Source organism: Budorcas taxicolor, chromosome 7, assembly GCF_023091745.1.
Source record: "Budorcas taxicolor isolate Tak-1 chromosome 7, Takin1.1, whole genome shotgun sequence".
NCBI lineage: Eukaryota > Metazoa > Chordata > Mammalia > Artiodactyla > Bovidae > Budorcas > Budorcas taxicolor.
This window is the reverse complement of record NC_068916.1, coordinates 79798687-79818095: the sequence shown is the minus strand read 5'-3', so window position 1 is coordinate 79818095 and position 19409 is coordinate 79798687. Positions and strand designations below refer to the sequence as shown.

General features: G+C 46.3%; 1 protein-coding gene across 1 annotated transcript in view; it reads right to left on the bottom strand.

The window, feature by feature from the left end:
* The window catches only part of WWC1 (WW and C2 domain containing 1), a 154533-nt gene that overhangs the window by 51429 nt on the left and 83695 nt on the right, over positions 1–19409 (bottom strand). Inside the window, exons 3-5 of the mRNA XM_052643593.1 lie at positions 18979–19182; positions 8021–8097; positions 6378–6457 (exon numbers count right to left, since the gene is read on the bottom strand). Coding sequence (XP_052499553.1) covers positions 6378–6457; positions 8021–8097; positions 18979–19182 — 361 coding nt within the window. The remainder of the gene's footprint in view (positions 1–6377; positions 6458–8020; positions 8098–18978; positions 19183–19409) is intronic.

The window sequence follows — 19409 nt, the reverse complement described above, 5'->3', positions numbered from 1 at the left end:
TTTAATGTGATCTTCTTTCCCAAATATTTATTTATTTGGCAGAACTGGGTCTTAGTTGAGGCGTGTGGGATCTAGTTCCCCGACCAGAGACAGAACCCAGGTCCCTGCACTGGGAGTATGAAGTCTTAGCCATTGGACTACCAGGGTGGTCCCTTATTTCTCCCCCTTTTAACATTATTTTATTTTACTGAATGAAAGTCTTTCAATTCTATAGTGCTTTCCAATTTTCAAAAGGGTTCACTCACACACATGATTTCATATAATCTCATAATAATGCCTTTTGCCCTCTACCCCTATACGCCCCTTCCCCCTTCCTTTTCCCCACTGGACACCACAGTTTGTTCTCTATACCTGTGAATCTGCTTCTTTCTTGTTATGCTCAAAGTCTGTTGTATGGTTTAGACTTCACATGTAAGTGATATCATAGGATTTGTCTTTCTCTGTTGGACTTATTTCACTTAGCATAATGCCAAGTCCATTGGTGTCATTGCAAATGGCAAACTTTTATTCTTTTCTATGACTAATATTCCATTGTGTGTATGTATCGCGTCTTCCTTATCATTTATCTGTTGATGGATACTTAGATTGCTTCCCTATCTTAGTCATGGTAAACACTGTTGCTATGAGCACTGGGGGGTGTGTATCTTTTTCAATTAGTGATGTTTGGATATATATCCAGGAGAGGAACTACCAGGTCAGGTGGTAGCTCTATTTTTGGTTTTTTGAGAAATCTTCATACTGTTCTCCATCGTGGCTGCACCAGTTTACATTCCCACCACCAGTGTACAAGGATTCCCCTTTTTCCACATCCTCCCAAACATTTGTTTTGTGTTCCTTCTGACGATGACCACTCTGACTGGTGTGAGGTAATACTTTCACATTTCCCTGAAGATGAGCGATGTTGAGCATCTTTTCGTGTTCCTTAACTCAGGTCTCTCAACCTCCGGATTCTTGGGGCGGGACCATTCTTTGCTGTCGGGGCTGTCCTGTGCATTGCAGGATGTTCAGTAGCACCCCTGGCGTCTGCCCACTAGATGCTAGCAGCATCTGGACCTTGAGTTGTGACAACCAAAAACATGTCTCCATACTTTACCTAACGTCCCTTGGATGGGAGGAGCAAAGTCACCGCTGGGGGGAACCATGGCCTTTAACAAGCATTTGCTGGGCTTCTCTGGTGGCTCAGTGGTAAAGAATCCACCTGCCAGCACAGGAGGCGTGGGTCCGCTCTCGGGTCTGGGAAGATCCCACGTGCCACGGAGCCACTAAGCCCACGTGCCGCAACTACTGAGCCTGCGTTCTAGAGTCCAGGAGCTGCAACTGCTGAAGCCCGGGCGCCCCAGAGCCTGTGCTCCGCAGCAAGAGAAGCACCTGCAATGGGGAAGCCTGGGCACTGCAACTAGAAAGTAGCCCCTGCTTGCCACTGAAACAGAAGCGCCAGTGAAGCGACAAAGACCCAACATAGCCAAAGGTAAATAAATAAGTCAACTGTTTTTAAAAGTATAATAATAATAATAATTTACAAAAAGCATTTGTGGAAGTTAAGGGCCACACGAAGGAAAGGTTAGAAGGATGAAGAAACCCCTTGCTACCACTTAGTAGCATGACCTTGGGGATGGCCCTTGTACACACAGAGCCTCAGCTTCCTCCTCTGAAAAGAACCTGGATAATGCCATATGCCTCGTCCATGTTCACCAAGCTGTGAGCCATGTTAAGAGGGATAAGGTTGGAACATGAGGTGGGGAGTTAGGAAGTATGAGACAAATGTGAGGGGTTATAATACTTTCAGGCTGGGGAGTCTGCTGGCTCATCCAGGCCCTACACACAGGTTCATTTTGATGGAGGAAGATGGAGGTGAAGAGGCACGAGGCCATTTTCTGAAGGTCAAACGAATCCTATTGGTGGTGGGCCCAGCCCTCTTGGAGAAGGAGAGCTGTGCTGTGGACAAGGCTCAGAGAGAGCACAGAGAGAAATTTTAACTGCTTCACACTTTCATCAAAAGCCAGGGAGGAGGTTTCAGTGCCCAGTGAAGAAAAGGAAGTTTTGTAGTCTGAGGGAACACCACAAACCCATTATTTCAGGATGAGAAACCACTCCGAGGCATGCTTTTCTGGCCTTCTGGAGGCCGAAGTGTCCTGGGCTAAAAATAACCTGAGTGGGGAATCACAGGTTCTCACCCTGGCCTCCTTGTCTGCAAGCGGGGAGGGGTAAGGAGACTTGTCTCACGGCCCCATCCCTGCAGCCTCCTCCTCGGAGGAAGACAAAGCCCCAGTTATGTCTCCCTGCTAAAAATAGCCTGTCTATGCCTTTCGAGGACTTGGGCCTGGGTGAGCCTGCCAGGCCGTCTAAGACTGGTCTCAGATCGAGTTTGAAAACTTCGCCTACAGGGAGCTTTCCCAGCAGAGGCCTGACCAACATGCTTGGTGGAGAGAAGGCTCCCCCTAGAGCTGAATGTCCTGGGGCCGGAGGTGGCCCTGTCCCAAATGGAAAGGGGGTCAGAGGAGATGTTGTATTGTCTGAACCTGGCCAGGGGCTGGGGGCTCTGGGCAAGGGGCTGTGCCCAGCTGTCCCCTGCCAACCAGATGAGGGTGGCTTTGAATCCTCAGCAGGAAGAGACAGAAGTGGTCTGTCTTCAGGGCCCTGGGTGCCTCACATGGCTTCTACCTGACTGCTCTCAGGGGCCTTAGCAACCCAGGCTCTGGAATTTGGCTCCAGAGAGGAACTCGGACTCTCAGGGACTGGGGAGTGGGGGGAGCAGAACAAAGGGTTACCATTATGTACTCAGTGAATGAATTCTTTTTTTTTAAGGAAAGAAAAGTTGCGTGGTTGGTGGGAAGGAGAGGGTGTGTATGTGCTGGGAGGGGTGGGGAGCAGGACGCGTGTGTTTTAGGATTTCCAAATTACACGGCTGTCTTTTCTCTAAGCACTTGAGACAGTCACACCCGGCAGCCACAGAGAAGCAGGGCAAAGGCTCTGGTAGTAGCCAGCTCCTCTGGGTCTTGTCCAGCCAATTCTCACTGGGCAGGGTGGCTCTGGGGACCAGCAGAGAGATGCTGTCTTGCCCACCGCCCCCAGGGATGGTATACCTAGTCTTCCTTATTTACAAGGGCTCAAGGCAGCTGACGGGGCCAAATCCCTGGCTTTGGTCCTGATTTTTCATTTTAGTCTTTTCTGAGAGGTCTGCTTCCATCCTCAGCAATCTTTTTTTCTTTTTAAAATTGGGTTTGCTGACCATGTGTGTGTGCTAAGTCACTTCAGTCGTGTCTGATGCTGTGACACCATGAACTGTAGCCCACCAGGCTCCTCTGGCCATGGGATTCTGCAGGTGAGAATCCTGGAGTGGGTTGCCATGCCCTCCTCCAGGGGATCTTCCTGACCCAGGGACTGAATCCGTGTCCCTTATGCCTCCTGCATTGGCGGGTTCTTTACCACTAGTGCCCCCTGGGAAGCCCCTTGCTGACCATGAACCAAATGAGTTTTAGCTTCCTCCAGGTTCCACAAAGAGAGGACGCTAAGAAGTGATTGGACAGTTCCCCAGTGGGCACTGAATGCAGTCCCTTGGGAGAGGGAAAGGGGCCTGATGTTTTCAGGGTCTGGGGGGGTTTATCTGGGATGATGCCAGGAAGGCAGGTATAAGGACATGAGTTTCAAAACCCAAGAGTCCCAGGTCTAGCTCCAACACTCTTGAGCTCGGGTCTATTTACAGCCCCATCAAGTACCCTGGCCTATAAAGGGAAGCAGCATAAAATTTGCTTGAGTAGAGACAATGGAAGGAGGTGACTGGTGCCCAGGGCGAAGGCACAGTTCATGTGAGTTCCTTCCAAGTCCAAACAGCCAACTATCTAGAGGTCACCACCCCCTTCAGCTCACCAGATTTTCCCTACGTGCCAGGTACGGTCACACGCTTGATGTGGATTTTCCAATTCAATATTTACAATATCCTGTTTTTCAGATAAAGAAACAGAAGCTCAAGGGGATGAAGCAAAACACTTTTTCATGTTCCCTGGGAACTAAGATGTGAACCCAGGCCATCCACCCCTGGCAGCGACATTCCTAACGCTGTCTGCCAAGGTGCGCATTAGAGCAGAAACCTTCCTCCACAGGGAACATGGGGGTGGCTTCCGGCCCAGGAGCCCTGAGAGGCCTTATCTGGGCCTGATATCAAAGGGGTGGGGGTGGGCAGGCTAGGGAGGGGGAGAAAAGGAGCCTTGTCTTTGGGGTTTCAGCCTCAGCTTACCAAGCAACAAGAATGATCAATGCTGCTACAGGGTGACAAAGTGGTAAAACAGGTTTGTAGTGGCTCAGAGAATAATGGGAAGTGTTTTAACCAGAAGCTCCAGAGCACCTAGGAGTTGGGGGAGCGGGGGTGGGGTGGGGGTGGGGGTGGGGACCATGGCGAGGCAGGCATTGGAGGAAGGGGGGAGGCGAAGAAGGGAAAGAAGGGGGAGGACCCCTGCTCTGAGAGTGAGTATGTGCTCCCTTAAACTATGTGCTCAGAACCTGCTCCACTGCCTTGGAAGACTCATGAGGCTATTTGCTTTACAGGAATTTTCTGAACTCACATTACTGCCCCTGGCTGCCCTTGGCACCACTGGAGACTACCAAAAAGCATAAAGTGCAGCCTCTTGTCCTGATGAGACTAGAAACTGGCTTGAGAGGCAGGACTGGCATATGTATAGATACACAGCTAAACAGTATATATCTATATAAACACAAAGCCATACACATAACACAAAAAGGCACTCTATGCAGTCTATAACACACAGCCATGTTGCCTTATATCCTGGTGGCTCATCTGGACAACAGGGGTCTGGGGAGTGGGGGTATGTGAATAGGAACCCACCAGCCCCTGTGGTCAACTCCCCTCGAGAGCTGGACTATAAAGCAAGCTGAGCGCCAAAGAATTGATGCTTTTGATCTGTGGTGTTGGAGAGGACTCTTGAGAGTCCCTTGGACTGCAAGGAGATCCAACCAGTCCATCCTAAAGGAGATCAATCCTGAGTGTTCATTGGAAGGACTGATGTTGAAGCTGAAACTCCAATACTTTGGCCACCTACCTGATGTGAAGAACTGACTCATTTGAAAATACCCTGATGCTGAGAAAGATTGAAGGTGGGAGGAGAAGGGGACAACAGAGAATGAGATGGTTGGATGGCATCACTGACAGGCCATGAGTCTGAGTAAACTCTGGGAGCTGGTGATGGACAGGGAGTTGGTGATGGACAGGGAAGCCTGGCGTGCTGCAGTCCATGGGGTTGCAGAATCAGACACGACTGAGTGACTGAACTGAACTGAACAACTCCCCTCGATTCATAGGGCTTGGAGATAAACCCAAAGGCTTGGGGCTGTGGCTGAGAGTAGTGAGAGCGGTTTGAGGTCTGGAGAATGAAGAGAAGGTACAGTCAAGGAGAGTGAGACGGTAGTGTCTAGAGAAGATGCTGTCTGTGTACAGGTGACCTCACTGGGAATCTAAGCAGATAGCCCTTAGAACAGAGACATCTACTGACCGTCCTCTTTGGAGCTTCCAGGAGGGCTATGAGGCACTGTAATGACTGTCCCATGAGCTCATCACACATACTGAACATGACTCAAGCCACAGTCTCAGTGATATGAGTGGTTTAATAACAACAATAAGCTAACGCTCAGGAACATGGACTAGGGGCTTTAGTTTCCCATCTATTCAATGGAATCAGCTAACAGCACATTCCTTACAGAGTTGTCATGAGGGTCACCCAGATAGAAACACTGGAAGGGCTCCCTGGCAAGGACTACCTGCTCAATAAATCCCCGTTAGTATAATCATAAAAGTGACAAGGAGCACATCTTCTCTAAGGAAACAAGAGAACTGCATGTTCGTGGCTGCAAGTCAGCTTCTAGAAGTGAAAACTACATTTGGTCAAAGTTCTGGAAATCTCTTCAGCCACGCATGGAGCCCATTCTTCTAGAAACCCATTTGTTGTGGAAGGGATCCTTGTTTCTTCTGGGAGCGTACAAGCCAGGGTCATTGTTCACTTTGAGGGGCCATGGAAAGAGCTGGTTTTGTCCGTGTGCGTATCAGATTCTCCCCCATCTACAGGAGGGGAGGAGTCAGGTGCATAGACATTTCTGTGGCTGGCAAAACTCAACTGAATGGAACAGACTTTAATGACTTCTGGAATTCAGAGGACCATGAGAACCTGAATCGGAAATGAGTCCCCTTTTCTCGTCCTAAACCTCAACCTTGGGGAATGGTCTTCAGTAGAATAGAACTGGAACTGAACGATTAGAAAGCCTCGCTTCAAGGAGGGTGGAAAGAGGATGAAGGAGAGGGGGACAGAGAGGATGGGAGGAGAGCACAGCTGAGGGGGGTCCCCATAGCCTGTACCACCAGGCAGACTTACTTCTTCAGCGTCTGAAAGCCACGCTCTTTGAACTGCAGCTCCTGCTGGAGGTGAGCCATCTCTCTCTTCAGCTTGTTAACCTGGATGGCAGAAGACCACACAGAGGGTCAGAGGCTGACATGACCCCAGAGCCCCCAACTGGCCCTGCCTAATGACTCAGGTCAACATCCCCTGGGCACCCCTCACTGATGTTGCTGGGGTCGGCCTCCCAGTCTGGTGGTCCTGTAGGTCATTCTCAGCCAGCCCTTGCTCTGCGGAAACAGGAAGTCGACAGGACCTGGCTGACCTGGGCTAGAGTCTGGCCTTCCCTCTGACTAGCTGGCTGGCTTCTCTCACGCCTGGCTGGCTTCTCTCAAGCCATGCCATTGCCTCTGTGAGCCTCCCCTTCCTGTTTCTGACGGATGAAGATAATGGCAATTTCCTGGGCTGGGCATTACTTAAAGCAGGTACTGGATTCGCTAGTGTAGTGCAGGGAGCCGAGAGGCAACGTAGTAACTTTATATGCATGCCCTGGCAGGGGAGCCAGCTTCAGTCTGCAGAAATGCTTTGGCTTGCTTTACTTTGGTAAAGTATCCACCTGCCAAAGCCAGGAGACACAGGGAACGACTAAGCCCGTATACCACAGCTATGGAGCCTGCACTCTAGAGCCTGGGAAGTACAGCTCCTGAGCCCACGTGCCGCGGTAACCGAAGCCCGTTTGCCCTAGAGCTCATGCTCTGCAACAAGAGCAGCCCCACAACTGAGTAGCCCGTGTACCACCACTAAAGTGTAGCCCCATTCGCTGCAACTACAGGAAAGCCCACGCAGACCAGCACAGCCAAAAATAAATTAAAAAATTAAAAAATGAGTTGCTAATAATTAAATATTGAACTATTTCGTATACTAGGCCTAGATACACAGTTCTTTTATGAAAATACTTGAAGATGTGCCAATGCAGAGCCCACGTTCCAGCATGGGCACAAGAGCACAGAGCTAAAATCCCACTACCCTTTAGACAAGACAGACCCTTCTAGGCTACACAGCCCCTGCTGCCTCCAGCCACTTCTCCCCTTTCACATTCTCTCACGGGCATCTGACTTTGTAGTAAACCCATGTTCACAGCACTGACTTCACCTTGAGCAGGTCATTTAAGTGCTGGTCTTCAGTCAGTCTCCACATCAGTAAAGGGGGAATAAAACTATCTGTCCCCTAAGGTAAGCAGGAGGTAATTAAATACGACAACGCAGAGCACACAGTGCTTAGGAAGAGAGCACCTTCCATGAAGAAATTTGGGGGAAGCCTGAGTCCACTGCGACCTTGAGCAAGTTACTTAATCCCGCCAAGCCTCTGTTGGCTCATCTTTAAAATGCAGATAGTGACAGTGGCTATTTCACAGGGTTATCGCAAGGGCATGAGGTATTACTCATGAAGCATTTAGCACTACGCCTGGTTAGAGTGATGGCCTGCGAAAGGGTAGCTGCTATCAACACTGCTATTAGTAAAACGAGGGCTACTACAGCTCCTGCTGTTGTTATGTAGGGTCTCGTTGGTCAGCACCAGCTGCCACTGCCTGGTGGAAGCATCTACTCTGCTCTTGTGGGTAGGCTAGTAGCCAAGAGCTGCCTCAGGGACCCCCATCAATAGCATAAGCAGAGAAGACCTACCCGGGATTTTGCTGTGGCAATTTCAGCTTTTAGAATCTCAGGGTCATACTTAGAGCTGGATGACGAACCAGAGACCACTGCAAAAAGAGAAAAAGGAATTCTGTAGATGAAACATATTTTGGTCAAGTTGGCTTACTTGGCCATCTAGATAAACCCAGAAAGGAATGGCTATTAGTGAACAACCTAAATGCCCAACAAAGGGGAATTTGTTAAATAAATAGGGTATACATATAAAGTGAGGACTGTACAACATAAGTGATTTAAAACGATGGTGTAGGGACTTCCTTGGTGGTCCACTTGGTGAACATTCTGCACTTCCATTGCAGGGGTGCAGGTTTGGTCTCTGGTGGAGGAACGAAGATTCTGCATGCTATGTGCATGGCAAAAAACAAGCAAACAAATAAATGATGTAAAAGGATACTAAATATTCAGGAGATGCCCAAAACTTACAGTTAAATAAAAAATAGTAATTTACGAAAAACTACAAAGAAAGAATAAGTTTGAAAATACACAGAGGTAACACACACACACACACACATATGTGGAAGGAGACAAGAAAGATAATATTTACACTTAGAGATATGGATGCTGAATAAAATTAATTTTCATCTTTGTATTTTTCTATCTTTTCTACAATTTCTAACACAAACATAATTTTCTAATCAGAAGTTACTAAAAATATCATTTCATGTACTTTATAATATTAATGTACATTTGAAAAGGAAAATAAATTACCTGTAACCCTATCATCCTAATACAATTATCTTCTCTTCAAGTTACCTTTCAGTGTTTACCTACAGTTCTATCATGCACAGGTATACCTCAGAGATATTTTGGGTTTGGTTCCAGACTCCCATAATAAAGGGATTATCGAAAGAAATGGTTTATCACAATAAAGTGAGTCACAAGAATTTTTTTGTTTCCCAGTGCCTATAAAAGCTATGTTTACACTGTTGCAATCTTTGAAATGTGCAATAGCATTATGCCTTAAAAAATGTACATACTTTAATAAAAAAAATACTTTATTGCTAAAGAAAGCTAACCATCATCTGACAACGCCAGGTTGCCGCAAACCTTCAATTTGTAAAATCCACAATCTCTGTGAAGTGCAATAAAACGAGGTATGCCTGCAGCTGTAATCTTAGTGCATTTTAAAAATAGAATTTCTTTGTGTCTTGATAAAGGATTTTAAGGCTTACAAAAAAGGACACAGAGTGATCCATCTAAAAGGAAGGAAAATGAAATAAACGAACAGCGAGAGTGAGGAAGCCAGTGGCGTGAGGTCCCATTTCTGACCCGCTGCTGCCACAGACCTGGCTCTGAGTTTCCTACCTGCTGATCTGAAGAGGAAAATGGGCCCTGTGTACGACTCGTGGTGTCTTTAAACACAACCCCACTGTTCAGGAAAGGGACAGACACTGTTCAGGAAAAGGCCAGAGAAGCGTTTCTCCTGAGTCCTTAATCTTATGGTCTGAGCAATTTCATCACCTCCCCTTTCTGTTTAACGTCACTTGCTGGGACCTGGATTCTTCTGAGGCTAAAGAGGCTTATTTGGAGATTGCAGGCAATTTTCAGTGTGTGGAGGTAGAAGGAACAGTCATGAAGGGGCTGCTGCTCTGCTCTTTGGACCTGGTTTAAATACTGGAGTGGATCTTTTGATTTACTGCTGTTGTTTAGTTGCTAAATCGTGTCCTGCTCTTTTGTGACCCCACTGACTGTAGCCTGCCAGGCTCCTCTGTCTACGGGATTTCCTAGGCAAGAATATTGGAGTGGGTTGCCATTCCCTTCTCCAGGGGATCTTTCCAGACCCAGGGATTGAACCTGTGGCAGATTCTTTACTATCTGAACCACCAGGGGGACCTTTTGATTATGCTTGTGCAGTGTGTGATCAGTTGCATCCAACTCTTCGTGACCCCATGGACTGAAGTCCACCAGATGCCTCTGTCTGTGGGATTTCTCAGGCAAGAACACTGGAGTAGGTTGCCATTTCATTGTCCAGGGGATCTTCCCGACCCAGGGAACAAAACCACACCTCTTGCCTCTCCTGCATCGGCAGGTGGATTCTTTACCACTCCACCACCGGGGAAACCTCTGATTAGGCTTTAGGAAAGTTAAGATGAAACACTGGGAAGTCTGGGAAATAAAACTGTTCTGCGTAGAAACTGACAAGATGTCCTGCACCATGGGCAGCATTTCACCTCTGCTGAGTTTGGAACGATGGTGATGATGAGGATGACGGTGACTGAGCCTGGACTTTCTCAGAAGAGATGAGTGGCAGGAACACCTGGATAGGAAGGACCTCACAGCCCTTGTTGTGAGCATGGAACAGGAATACATGTTTTGTTTCCAGTTTGACGCTTTCACTTCCTGTGCTCTAACTCCTTTAACTCCGCTGGAATTGGGAGTTGGAAGGGACAGACCTGGTTGGATACAAAGCTGGAAACACTGACTTAGGCAATTGCCCAGATAGTCACTTTCCGACAAAATTTTAAGGTCATTGACAATCTTTGTTACCCACTGATGGTGAGTAAAAACATGGTGTAAAGATGAGCATCATCAGTGAGGAAACAAGATACACCGAAAAAGAAGTGTGCCTGTTCTGTGAGCACCCGATCCTGCAACCGGCCTGTTTACCCAAGCTGCTGGGCTTGGCCTTCACCGGGGGAAGTATTAAGGGGAGTGTGGTAGCAGCCTGGGAGAGCCCATGAAACACAGCCAGTCCTGACCCTAACAACAGAGGGTGGCTGTGGGAACCAGTGCTGCCAGGGCAGATTGTGGTAGGCAGGAGTTCTTCCAAGGGAACACTCAGAAATCCTCAAGGGAGAACCTGAGAAGGATAAGACTCTGCCAAGGGGCCACCAGGGGCTGGAATTATCACCCTCGAGAATCACTGTGACATGTACTGTTTCTGTCCAAAGCTGCAGAAATAGGATGTGGCTTGTTATTTTTTAAGCTATCTTTTTGTTGAAGTAAAAAAGTACATATAGCAATGGAAAAGCGCACACATCATATGTGTGCAGCTTGGTGGACTTTCAAAAAAGAAACACACTCAAGTGACCAGCACTCCAATCAAGAAACAAGTCATAAGCTTTCTTTCTATGTCCGGGTCCCCTCAGTTACTCACAACAAAAGAATCTCATATTCAAACAGGACTGTAGAGATTGCCTTTAAGATCACATCTTTTTCTAGTTTTTAATTTTTAGTTTTTATTCAAGTTATGTATGAATACTCTAACAGTCTATATAAAATGCTACATATTTTATACATTCCAGATTTGCTATAAAAAAAAGAGCATTCCCCAATCCGCTTATCTCACTAGCAAAAAAGGAATCATTTCAGCAGGTTCAGCCAGTTTCCTGGGCATCCAACCCTGTGTGTCTGATAATATGCAAGCATCACTGTTTCTCAATTTTTTTTTTTTTTTCTGTTTTAGGCATCATGTATTCATTTCTCTCTGGAGGATGGAGTGTTAAACTCACTCCCTTTCCCAACCCCTACCCCACACAGGGCACCCCCTCTCAGCTCCTCATCTTCCTTACAGATAACTCTGGCCAGAGACACCTTCAGCGTTTGTATTACTCTTACTCTGTAAATACTATTCAGGGCCCAGGCATGTAGCCAACTTTGCTTACTTTTTCTTTCCAGCACATTTTTGGGGTTGTTTTTCTTAAAGTTAATAATTATCATTTTTAGGTGTGCATCAGTTCAGTTCAGTTGCTCAGTCGTGTCTGACTCTTTGCGACCCCATGAATCGCAGCACGCCAGGCCTCCCTGTCCATCACCAACTCCCGGAGTTCACTCAGACTCATGTCCATCGAGTCGGTGATGCCATCCAGCCATCTCATCCTCTGTTGTCCCCTTCTCCTCCTGCCCCCAATCCCTCCCAGCAGGTGTGCTTACTTTCCCCAAATTTATCACTGAGCAACCTCACACTCGGCCAGTTATCTAAGTCTCCTCTCCCTGAGTTCCTTTCTTGGGCTCTGTCTCGCTGGGTGTGTGTCTCTATTCTCCCTGCTTGGCTGGCATCCTGGGACACACCCCCCCCCCCCACCCCCGCCACCTCCACTGCCTCCCTCTCTCCTCCTTCCTAAATTCCATGTCTTCCCCCCTGTGATTACCTCCTCATTTTGGTAGAATATCACTTCCAGGAACTTCCTGAGAAAGGAAGCATGAAGGAAATAACACTTCTGGAAAACGTGCGTGTAGAGTCAGACATGACTTCGCAACTGAACAACAGCGACAACATCCATGATTAAAGGGTAGTTTTGCTGGATATAGAATTCTGGGGCAGAAGTTATTTTCCTTAAATGTTTGAAGGCATTGCTCCATTGTCTTTCAGATTTCCAGTGTTACTACTACTGAGAAGCCAGGAGCTATTCTGAGTCCTGATCATTTTTGTGTGACCTAGTTTTTCCTCTCTGAAAGCTTTTAGAATCTCGAATCGTTCCCAGTGTTTGAAGTGGCACAATGATATGTCTTTGGTGTGAGTTAACTTTTATCCTCTGTGTTGGGTGCTCACTGAGCGCTTTCAATCTCCTCTATCAGTTCTGGGAAATTTTTCTAAATTATGTCACTGATGCTTCTCTCCCTCTGTTTCTTCTGCTCTATCTGGAGCTTTCATTACTCGGATAGAGTTCTTGGCCTGATGCTATTTTTCCATCTCATTGTATTTTTGTTCTGCTTTTTAGAAAACTTCCTCAGTTTTATCTTCCAGGCTTCCTGTGGATTTTTCATTTCTACTCTCGTAGTTCAATTTCCAAAGGCTCTTCTGTGCTCTCTGAACGCTCCTATTTATAAAATGTAGCATCCTGTTTTACTTTCAAGGTTGTGAGCTTTTCTCCATGTTTTCTTCCCCACGCACTCTCTCCATTTCCTACAAGGCCTCCCCTCTGCCAGGTGTTTGTTTCCTCTCTACTGTTCATGTAAGAGGCTTTCCATAGATGTCCAGAAACTCAGCCATCAGCTCACACTTAAACCAGGGACCCAAAAAGCTGGCTGGAGCAGGGATTGTTGGAGATGGGTTACATGATTCACTGTGGGTTGTGTGGCATATAGGATTTATCTGGACTCTTTCATCCAAGAATCCTCGCTGTCAGTGTTTTTACAACTTTTCTCTTTATTTTTAATGTTGTTGATTTACTTACTTTTGGCTGTGCTGGGTCTTTGTGGCTGTTGGGCCGCTCTCTGGTTGTGGCAAGCAGGGGGCTACTCCCTAGTTGTGGTGCTCGGGCTGTTCACTGCGGTGGCTTCTCCTGCTGTGGAACACAAACTCTAGGGCTCGCGGGCTTCTCTAGTCGTGGCGCACGGGTTTAGCTGCTCCCCGCCACGCGGGATCTTCCCGGACCAGGGATCGAACCCACGTCCTCTGCATTGGCAGGTAGCTTTTGAGCCACTGGGCCACTAGGGAAATCTCACCTTTTCTGTTTATATCCCTTTTCTCTGAAAAGAAGAGACTTAGATTCCCCAGATTCTTCTACTGTCCAGCCTGGCAGGCAATAGCCAGGTACTCTTCTGGGGGTCAAGTGGTACATGCCGGCTGCGGTCTCAATCCTAAAGTTCATGTTCACTTGAATACCATGTTTTCAGTATGGTGCACCTCAGTTTTGAATTTGCCTGGTATCCTGTGGTCCAGAGACTCTGTTTTACTCTCTCCTAAAAATAAACCTCCAATTTTCCATCAGGTTGGAGATGGGCACTGGCCTGGGTCTTGCTGATTTGGGGAAGAGATCTCGTGGTCTGTGTCTCAGAAACAACTTTCCTCTGGTCTTCTTTGAGGGCCTCCTAACTTCATTCCCATTCCACAGAGACAGCCACTGCCTCCAATTCCTGATGCTTTTGCACGTGCTCCAGGTAGACCAGAGGCCTGTTTTTTCTCACTGTCAGCCCAATTCCTCTTTTCTCTGGTCTATCGGGTAGGTTGCTATCTGTCCTTCCACCTTTAAGTCTCCACATTTTATTGCTGCCTTTTCCTCCAAGTCTCCCTGTCCTTGTGCATATATGCCTTAAAAATCTCTTATCTGATATTTTCTTAGTTTCAGGAATGAGTGAAAGCACGTAGGTGGTTCAACTGGCATTTTTAGCAGCAAGGCACCCAATGACTGATTTTCCAAATGGGAAACCAAGGCCTGGAGGAGGAAGGAGCATGGTGAGGTCCCAAAGAACCCAGCTGTCCTGAGCTCTCATCTTTCAGAGGATGGAAGAACCCCAGTGCAGCCCTCAAACCTTAGAATTTGACTGGCTGACTTGGGTTAAATTAAGAGAATTGGTTTTGAAGTCAGATGCTTATGGGTATAAAAACTAGTTCTGCCACTTTTTAACAGCGTGACTTTGCGGAAGATACTTTCTCTCTCCGGGCCTCAGTTTTCTCATCTGTAAAATGGGAACAACAGTATCTTGTAAGATTGTGTGTGTGTAGCACGGTTATTTGAAACAACATATGTACAGTGGCCAGCATATCGTCCTGCAGAAATTCAATAGATGCATGTTAAATGAGAATTCTCTCTCATTCCCCACGGGGTGGGAAACTGTACCAGTGATGACAACAAAGCCTCCATCCCCAAGGCAGAGCCCCACCTGTAGCCAAGCCCTACAGCAGTCAAGGCCAGGTGGCAAAACTCTCACAAGCTCTGACAGGCCATCTGAGTTAGAGGGAGGCATGTGACCTCACCGGTCTATCAACTTGCCAGAGAGTTTGACTTGGAAGGCAAACTTGGCTTGTCAAACCCTACGAAAGTCATGAGGAGCCTTGGGTCATGCCTGTTTCACTAGGATGCTTGGGCTGAGGGACACCCCCCCATCCCTTGCTGATCTGTACCTTAGAACTAGTGATCTGAGATGATTCTCTTTTTTAAACATTTTTAATTGGAGGATAATTGCTTTACAATGTTGTGTTCATTTCTGCTGTACAACAACGTGAATCAGCTATAACATACATATATCTCCTCCCTCTTGAGCCTCCCTCCCACCCCCATATCCCACCCCTCTAGGTCATCACAGGTCACAGAGCTGAGCTCCCCATGCTATACAGCAGCTTCCCACTAGCTATCTATTGATTTCTTCTTTAACACTCAAAATGATGGTGTCTTTGAACCTGATGGAGCACTCAGTAGTAGCTCTTAAGTCATATAAGTCATATGATAGGACTGCCTCAATTACTTTCTATAAGGAATTGTCTTCTTACTGGACTTCCCTGGCGGCTCAGACGGTAAAGCCTCTGTCTACAATGTGGGAGACCCGGGTTTGAGCCCTGGGTTGGGAAGATCCCCTTGAGAAGGAAATGTCAATCCACTCCAGTACTATTGCCTGGAAAATCCCATGGACAGAGGAGCCTGGCAGGCTGCAGTCTATGGTGTCGCAAAGAGTCGGACACGACTGAGCGACTTCACTTCACTTCACTTCTATTCTTACTGGTTCCAGGGATTGGTTAAAAATCTTGGTCATTTCAATGCCAATGAATTGATAATATCAAATAAATATTGATATTATCTATTGTGAGCTTAAGAATGTGATAACTAGTATTCCAAGTGCAAACACACTTGTGGAAGGCAACACTATTATTATGTCAGTTTTATACTTATTTTTGGCCACACCACACAGCATGTGGGATCTTAGTTCCCCAACCAGGGATCAAACTCCTGCCCTCTGCATTGGAAGCACAGAGTCTTAACCACAGGGAAGTCCCTGTCAATTTTACAGATGAAAAACTTCATGCAGAGAGAAGCAGCATCACTTGTACAAAGTTGAACAGCTAGGAAGTTGCATATCCTGGGCCAGACCCCAGCAGTCCAGCTACGGAGTCCACATTCTCAAAAGATTATGTAATGTATTTCTTATCAAGAGAATATTTATTGAGCTTTTAATACGTTCTAAGGGAATTGTGCTAAGTGATTTACCTAGACCAGTGGTTTCTGGATGGGGGCAATTTAGCCCACCCTGGGGCAGTGTCTGCACTCATTTTTGGTTATCACAACCCTGGGTGGGAGATGCTATAGGCAGAGATCAGGAATGCTGTTAAATATCCACAACACACAGGACAGCTCCCACTAAGAATGTGTCACTGCTGCCACTTGGCTCTTTTCCCCACCCTAAATTTTTATTTTGAAACCTTTGTATCTACTGGAAATTTGAAAGCATAATGTGATGAATATTGATAGATCCTTCACCTAGATCTACCAACTTTTAGCATTTCCCCACATCTGTTCTGTCTATCCCCCCCTTCACTCTTATTCGTCTCTCTGTAGGATGCCTGCCTGGATCATAAAAGCCCTCAATAAATGATTATTGGGAAAAACCCATCCCATATCCAAAACCATCAATGAGTCATTGACCTCACTTAGACTGACATCATAGTTTTTTCATTTACCATCCCCACGCCCACCCCCCTCACCACCCCGGATTTTTTTGGAATTAAGTTGCAGACATGATGTCACATGAATGTCTTAGGAACAGGACATTCTTCTACACAGTTACAAAGGCATTATTATACCTAAGAAAATCTTCCAATTGCCTGAGAATATCTTTATGGCTGCTTTCCCCTCCATCCATGGTCTAGCCAAGGTGCAAACACTTCATTGCACTTATGCCTCCCTAGACTTTTTTCATTTTGTAATCTGCAACATTGCCCCTCTTTCTGCTTTTTTCTCACAGCACTATTTTTTGAAAGTGTGTAGGGTAATTATCTTGTAGGATACTGTGCAGTATGGATTTGTCTGGTTGTTTCTTCATGAATCGATTGAGAGTAAACATTTTTTGTCAAGAATCCTCAGTGATGTTTTTTTATTGCATCACAACAGAAAGTATACAATGTCAGTTTGTCTCATTATTGGTGATGCTAATTTAACCCCTGTGTAAGATGGCGGTGGCTGCAGCTCTTCAATATAAAAATACATGTTACCCCCCAAAGTTAGTAAGTTATTCAGGGTGTGATACTTGGGGTCCCTGTATACATCCTGACCTCCAAAATAGGAAGGTTTGTTTTTCTATACATTTGTCACTATTTCAGACTTCAGAAAGAAAAAAAAAAGTCTCTTTGAATCTGAATTTCACTAGGGATATTAACATCTCCCTCCAGGGTTCTGGTAAAAATAATGCCATGGACTGAATTGTGTTCCCCGGAAATTCATATATTGAAGTCCTAACCCCTATTGTAATAGTATTTGGAGAAGGGGGCCTTTGGGAGGTAATTAAGGTTAGATGAGGTTAAAGGGATGGGGCCCTCGTGATAGGATTAGTGGTCTTATAAGAGACAGCACAGAGCTTGTTGTTTTCTCTTCTCTCTGCCATGTGAAGACACAGTGAGAAGGTGGGAAGAGGTCCCACCAGAACCCAGCTGTGCTGACACCCTGAGCCCAGGATTCCAGCTGCCACAACTGTGGGAAAATAAGTGTCTGTGGTTAAAGCCACCTGGTCTGTGGTAATTTGTTATGGCAGTCCCAGCTGATTAAGACAGATTAAGTGCTAAAACCCTCATGATGGTCTCTAGGACATTATTTGACCTAGAAACAGCTAATGAGTATAATGCAGTTCTTTTCTATAATCTGAGATTCTGAATTTTTCCCTGAGTTGCCAAGGAAAAGGGCAGGGTTGGGACATAGAGTAACCTACTCACTGTCCTCGTCCCAGACCAAATTTCTCAAAGTGGGGGCTTCACACAGGGGGAGTGTTTGATTACCCAGCCAAGGCATGAAAACCCGGAAACCATGGCTTAATGCTGGCCTCTTGGCCCAAACTGCAGATGTTAGGGGAGAGAATTGTGTTTGTAACTTATCACTTCTTACCAGCTGTAAGACCCTGGGTATGCTATTAGTCTTCTCTAATCTGCAGATTTTTCATCTGTTACAGGAAGATATTAATTGTGCTCCCCCACAGAACTGTTATGAGAATTAACTGAAATAACATATTCAGACTGTAGGTGAGCATTTAGTAAGCACTCAGTAAACATAGAAAAGGATTAGCTATTAAAAATAGTGGCAGAAGACCAAAAAAAAACCCCCAAACCCCAAAACATCAGAAAAGGTCAGTGGGCTCTTTGAGAGCTATGGATCTGGCATTTCCCTACACTGAGAATGAGGGACTGGGGTGCCTGTTCTCCTCCTGCAGATATGAGGGTGAACAAGGGAAACAGGAAATTTCCTCCACTAGGAAATACCAACAGATGTATAAGCAGATGTACTGTGATAGTGCTATGAACAAAATAAACAGCCATTACAGAGGCTAATGCTGGGGAAGGGCATCTGAGGATGGAGTTGTCAGAGGCAAGCCTCTCAGAGGAGATGACTGGAAGGGTGAGAAGGAGCCAGCTGTGCAAATGGATCAATAGAAAATTTTTCTAGGCAGGGGAGCAGCAAGGACAGAAGCTCTGAGGTAGAAAGGTGCAGGGCAGGCTAGGGAGCAGAATGGGTGTGCTTAGCATATCTAGATCCTAGTGACTGGGAGCATCAGTGGAGGTGGGAGTGGCTGGCAGGAGTCTGATCACATGGGTCTGTGTAAGCCATGGAAAGAGTGATGCGAAAAAATACACGTAACATAAAATTTACCACTTTAACCATTTCAAACTATACATTTCAGAGGCCTTATATACATTTACACTGTTGTGCAGCCATCAACACCACCCACCTCCAAAACATCTTCATCTTTCCAAACTGAAACTCTGTACATTAACCAAAAACTACCCCTGCTTCCCCCAGCCACTAAAGGGCTTCAAATAAGGAGATAGGTAAGTCAACTGGCATTCTGAGATGAAAAATGAATGAAAGGAAATGGAATGAAAATGGCAGATGAATCATAGCAAAGCACAAGCAGGAGCAGGAAAACGGTGGTGGTCTGTACAAGGAGTGGAGAGGAAAGAACCCAGGTAGATCTGAGAAGCATCAAGAGGCAACACATGCAGGACTCAGTGTGGCCGTTTCCTCTTCCTTGAGGTCATGCTGGTGGGGGTACTGGTGGTGGGAGGTACTCACAGCTGACCTGGGAGCCAAGCTTGTGCTCCCAGACGGCGTGCAGCTGCTGATACTCCTGCTGTGCAAGCTCCAAGCGCTGCTGCTTAACCTGGTAGATTTCCTTTTGTGCACTCAGGGCCTCCTGGGCCACCACCAGGTAATCCTTCAGCATGTGCTCCTGCTCCCGCCGCCATTGAACCCGAGGATCCTCAATCTGAGTGGTTTCTGGAACAGACCCCAGAGATCCTAGATTAGCACCTCAAAAATGTCTGTTGAGTTGGTGGCCTATAGAATCTACCAGAGAACAAAAAGTATAATAAATATAAAATCACAATAAATGTAAATGGGTTAAACTTGCCTTTTGAATAGCAGAGAGTCTTCATTTGGATTAAGCAAACAAACATACACAAAAAACCAGGATCAATTTCCAAACCTGCAGTTACTCAGAGAAT